The 6,212-nt window shown below is 32.5% G+C and overlaps 1 protein-coding gene across 1 annotated transcript in view; it reads left to right on the forward strand.

The window, feature by feature from the left end:
- The window catches only part of LOC110464551 (cytidine deaminase-like), a 24,610-nt gene extending 21,143 nt beyond the window's left edge, over positions 1-3,467 (forward strand). The window contains exon 5 of the mRNA XM_021519820.1: positions 1,730-3,467. Coding sequence (XP_021375495.1) covers positions 1,730-1,861 — 132 coding nt within the window. The 3' untranslated portion in view covers positions 1,862-3,467. The remainder of the gene's footprint in view (positions 1-1,729) is intronic.
- Positions 3,468-6,212: the final 2,745 nt, after the last annotated feature.

A 6,212-nucleotide genomic window follows, 5' to 3' on the forward strand; every position in this document is an offset into this window, starting at 1 on the left:
CAAGTTTGTTCAAATGAATGACCTTGACCAACTTTCAAGGTCACAGGTGTCAAATGTCTTAAAATCTTCAAACAACTTCTTCTCAATAACCAAAAGGCCCAGGGTACTGATATTTGACCTGTAGCAATCAGGGCTACCAAATTTGTTCAAATGAATGACCTTGACCCACTTTCAACCTAATGTCATTGTTTGACATTCAAGGTCACACTGATATTCTGCCTGTAGCTGTATTTTAGTCCACTTTTAAGTTTACAAGTGCGAGATTAATACCAGGTAAGCGATGCAGGCCCATTGGGCCTCTTGTTAATTATATTTTCTCTCCCATTGTATTAATGTTTTAGATTTATTTTATTTGTTACTGGACGCTATGATATAGCATTACATGGCCAAAGCGTATGAATATGAACCGAAAAATCAGCTCTCTGAGTCACAATAGTTTGTCATATGAAAGAATTTCTTTCATTCCGGTATGCACCATTTTCATATTGAAATGAATGTCAACAGAAATGCTTTCACCTTGCAAGAGTTATTTTAACACTTTACCGATCAGATAATAAGGTTGTCTTCGTTTTTGCCTTGAGTTGAACGCCATCTGCAGGCTTGCGTCTGGGCCAATAAAGAGTGATTAAAATATATAAGTTCCATAAAATATGTTTCATAATTTTTGTAAAATAAATAAAGTTTATATATTTAATATATCGCAAATTAAGGTAATAATGGACATTTTGTATCTGTGATTTTTTCACTTATATATTGTTATACGAATGAATGTTGCAAAAATGATGCACACTGATATTCTGCCTGTAGCTGTATTTTAGTCCACTTTTAAGTTTACAAGTTTGAGATTAATACCAGGTTTTGAAGTGTAAGATTAATACCATTTTTTGGCCATGTAATGCTATATCATTTTTGCAACATTCATTCGTATAACAATATATAAGTGAAAAAATGACAGATACAAAATGTCCATTATTACCTGTGATTTTTACACTTATATATTGTTATACGAATGAATGTTGCAAAAATGATGCAGTACAGTGGAACCCACTTATTATGATATCGGTTATTATGATATATCGGTTATTATGATATATTTCCCATGTAACGATTTTTTTCCTTCTTTAACTAAGCAAACAAACATCGTTTATTATGATATGGTCAAAGGTAGGACCCCGCTTTTTATGATAAGGCATGTTATTGTCACATGATCGTAATTGACATAGCGCGGCAAAATATTTTTACGCTTACAGGACAAAATGTTACACAACTTCTCGTTGCAAAATAGGTAAATCATGACTATTTATATCCCTTCTTTCATCCTAGTGACTGTAATATTACGATATCGTTAGGTACAAGTGTAGGATGTAGTATAAAGATAGTTCTTGGGAATATGCTCAAAGTTATCTGAAAGTAAAAGTAGAATTTACATACTGATCATTACGACGGCAAAACGAAAACTTCTCGAATTTTTCCAACACGCTGATTGATATAAATAACAATGAACAAATTATTTCGATTATTAATTTACCTTTTTGTATTTATATTTTCCCAATGTTTCCACATCAATCTATGTCTGATTGATATAGGGCATCTCACCTTCGGTTCAGACAGCATAAAAACGATCGAAAACAGCTTGATCGGTTATTATGATATATCGGTTATTATGATATTTTTCTCTGGCAAATAGGATATCATAATAAGTGGGTTCCACTGTACTTTATATTCCTAGTTTGGTAGTAACTGGGATGTGTACATGACAAAGCCAGACCACACCTACAAGCTGATGAAGACTGGAGAACTCCTGCCCCTCGGCTTCGCTCCTGGTGCTCTGGAGGAGGAGAGGATCAGCCAAACTGCCTAGTCCTTATAAAGGACGACCATGTAACCAGGGAGGACCATGTTACCAGGGTCAAGGCCTAAAGTCATTGTAGAGCAGCTGTATATCCTGTAGATCTGTCATTCCAAATGTCTACAAAATTATGGTAACAATATAAAGTCACATTAATATTGTGTTCATCCAAATCTAGGTAAAAATATTAAAGGAGCCAGTTTCAAGTTGCATGACTATTCTTGCTGTAACATAATCAAATAAAAAATCTGGATATTTTTGTTATCAGATAAAAAGGACGAGTTATGCATACTGTGATATTTATCTCCAACCCAAAAGAGTTCTGCATTAATAAAACTGTAAAAAAATGTTAGGAACTGTAATTAGGATGATAATACATTTTGTAGTTACAATAGAATGTTTTTATTGTTGAACGCTCAGGTGGTGTGTAATTATAAAATAATGGTGCCTACCAGAAACTTGAACATTTCTGATATTTATAGACATGAATCCCCACCGATGAAATGGTGAGGGCATAGACAAATTGAGGTGAGATAAGTCCGAGGTTTTATGTTAATGATTATAGCCTATATGCTGTACTTCAGAATGGATTTATGATATTTCAGGACCGATGTATAAAAGGATGTTTTCATTTCAAGCTGGAAAATTTCTGTAAGACATGAATGCCCTTGCTTCCAAGCAAAATAAGCATCACTATATGACAAACTTCTATAGGTAATAAATGACCTTGACGTTTGTCCCAGATAAACAAACTCATTCAAAGTTAGGATTGAGAGCTAATGAACAAATCGGAAACCTGTTTACCTTCTCTAATCTGTGGCAATCAGATTATATCAATTTTCTGGAAAGTTAAAAATGTAAAAAAGTGAGCAGATGAATAGATGACAGACAAACTATGACGTCAATAAAGTGTATTTGAGCCTTTGGTTCAGGTGTTCAGGTGTTCAGGTGAGCTGAAAAACAGAATCTCTGTAATTATATGTACAGTATACAACATTGCTTAACAAGGGGTATATGATTGATTACAAAAAAAGAAATCATGTTTTTAAATTCAGTTCAAATCAGAATTTAACATCTGTCATCAAATAGAAATACCATTAATGTAGATATTGTTACGGGATGTGTTTTGCATAGGTATAATGTTATGAGTAGACAATTTAATGCTTGAGGAAATTGACACAGAAATTTGTACCCACCTGCTCAGTAAAAAATTACATTGGCGGCATTGAAATGACCTCTTTTAGCCTTGTTGTGATATATAATGTTTGTGAAGGTGTGTGAATGTCAACAAGATAAAAATCATAAAATCATCAATTTTATAAGTGGTAGTGTAAATCCTATATATGGTAATATTGTATTTAGAAACTTACCTCGTATCAAAGATATAGTCAGGAAAATAAGCAGGGATAATGTGTACCTCACAGATTTTATATGAATGGCTATCAACACCTTAATTACTGTGATTGTTTCAGGTTTTTTAAAATTATAATTAGGTTATTTGTTTATTATGTAATTGTTTGTACCTAGTGTTGAATTACGTACATCATTTTTGTATCATGTGTTGAATTGTGTGTTTGTATCATGTGTTGAATTGTGTATTTGTACCATGTGTTGAATTGTGTTTGTACCATGTGTTGAATTGTGTGTTTGTACCATGTGTTAAATTGTGTGTTTGTATCATGTGTTGAATTGTGGGTTTGTACCATGTGTTAAATTGTGTGTTTGTAATATGTGTTGAATTGTTTGTTTGTACCATGTGTTTGATTACGTAATTATTTGTACCATGTGTTAAATTGTGTGTTTGTAATATGTGTTGAATTGTTTGTTTGTACCATGTGTTAAATTGTGTGTTTGTAATATGTGTTGAATTGTGGGTTTGTATTATGTGTTGCATTGTGTGTTTGTATTATTTGTTGAATTGTGTGTTTGTACCATGTGTTTGATTACGTAATTATTTGTACCATGTGTTGTATAACATACAAAATTGTTTGTACTATTTGTTGAATCACATGATTATACAAATGTGTTGAATTACATGATTGTTTGTGCCATATATGAGTTACATGATTGTTTGTGCCATATATGAGTTACATGATTGTATTTGCCATATATGAGTTACATGATTGTTTGTGCCATATATGAGTTACATGATTGTTTTTGCCATATATGAGTTACATGATTGTTTTTGCCATATATGAGTTACGTGATAGTTTTTGCCATATGTTGAATTAAGTTAATGTTTGTACTGTGTGTTGAATTAGATAATTGTTTGTGCCGTGTTTTGGCCATCTTATTGATATAACTCCAAGTGAAGAGTTTAATTCTATATATCATCGCAAGTTATACATTGAACATTGTAGAGGAATACAATTGCTGATTTCAAACAGTTATTATAAACAAATTGTTTTTTTGCCATATTATAAAGAGTATCCGTACTTAATCATTCTAGTGTGTTATACATAGGTTATATATGACCGGTATATAAAGAACCCACTTTTAAAGGACTTTTAAACATAAATATGGAGGCACGGTAGTCTAATGGCAGCGCCGGCTGTATGCATGCTCCCTAGGGAGTTGAGAAAGAAATTGGCTGGTTGCAAAGGCCCTATCACCAGGGATAATAATTTGTGAACCCCTTTGAAACAACCTACGAACTAGGTTGTGATAAAGCAGTATATAAGAACTTGGAATTATAATTATTATCATTTAATTTACATCATAAAGTGTTTTTTTTCTCAAATGTTCATGGAGGTAATCTTAATAAACAGGTGCTAGTTATGTTTCCTATATAGACAGGTTTTTATACTGTTGGCTTTTATAAATAGGTATTTATTATACTGAAGTATTCCTTAAAGGTGTTTGTTATACAGAAGTGTTGCAATGTTTCATAGACAGATTTTTTTTGGTATTTGTTATACCTTTATATAGGTGATCTTTATAGGTGTTTGTGGTAGAGAAGTGGCCGTTATAGACAGATATTTTTGTACCAAATCCCGTCACCATGGAAGATTGATATAGAGATATCATTTAAGTTAATACATTTTTCTTTCTATACAAAATTGAAGTATTTTTCAGTATTCTGATTTTTCTAATTCTCAGTGAGAGAAATGTGTTTGTTCAAAAGTTCCAAATGAAAGTAACATGTATATCTATATTTTCTACTGTTGATCATGTATAAAATTTAAATTTAATCTTCTAAATGGTATTTAGAAAAACAAATGATTGGATGATAGTTAACATTCCAATTCAGATGCACAGGAGGTATTTCCCATTATTTCTAAAGTCACTGGCATAAATAATAACTTCTAATAGAGTAGCAATAGGGTTCCAAAACTAACAAACCCAAAGAAGAGAAGATTGCATGCAGTTCAGTCAACATATACACGCTTTCTGTACTCATTTCAGTGTATCTAGGTAAACATGTCTGAACAATTATTTTTAGAACAAAATATGTTAATGTAGTCTTCTGTGCTTGTAACTGTCTCATTCTGTATCTTTGTAAACAAATGGTGCTGCTGCCTCATGATCATTTCTTTTGTTATCTGTTGACATGTCGAGACTCATGCACACATGTATATACTGTATTTATTCTAAAAAATGCCTCCCTCTTTACCCTAGTCTCCAAGGAAACCTAATGTGTATGTGCTGTATACATATATTCTAATTCATGTCTTGTCCCTCCCCTATCTCCCCTCTTAAACCTCACATGTGTATATACTATATTTGTTCTAATAAATGTCTCCCTCTCTACCCTAGTCTCCTGCTTAACCTAATGTGTATGTGCTGTATACATATATTCTAATTCATGTCTTGTCCCTCCCCTATCTCCCCTCTAAACCTCACATGTGTATATACTGTATTTATTCTAATAAATACCTCTATCTTCCCTACCTCTTATCCTAAGCCAAATATTCATTTATACAGTACTTAACATAATATGTGCATGTACTGTATTCATGGTAATAAATGCCTGTTTTCCCCTACCTACTGATCCTAAACCTAACATGTGTATATATATACCTCCAGACTCTTTAGGTCCACCTCTCCTCCATAACTGCAACATACGTGTGAATGTTCAGTATTCGTTCAGATAAATTCCTTTTTTCCCCTTCCTGTCGCCCTAAATCTAATGTGTTTGTTTGTACAATTTTCATTTCTGACCTCTCCTTTCAAGACTGGAAATACATATATGATATGCTTACTATTCTATAGGTGTATCATACTTTTTAAAAATCTATTTGCTTTGATTTATGACTTTATACCCAATGCAAAGCCTCAGGCATTTAAATATAGATTAAAACAAGCTTACATTTTCACTGAGTGCATCTTTTTGTTTTTTTTGAGATTTATTGTTCAAGCTGGT

This window comes from Mizuhopecten yessoensis, unplaced genomic scaffold (assembly GCF_002113885.1).
Source record: "Mizuhopecten yessoensis strain PY_sf001 unplaced genomic scaffold, ASM211388v2 scaffold11009, whole genome shotgun sequence".
NCBI lineage: Eukaryota > Metazoa > Mollusca > Bivalvia > Pectinida > Pectinidae > Mizuhopecten > Mizuhopecten yessoensis.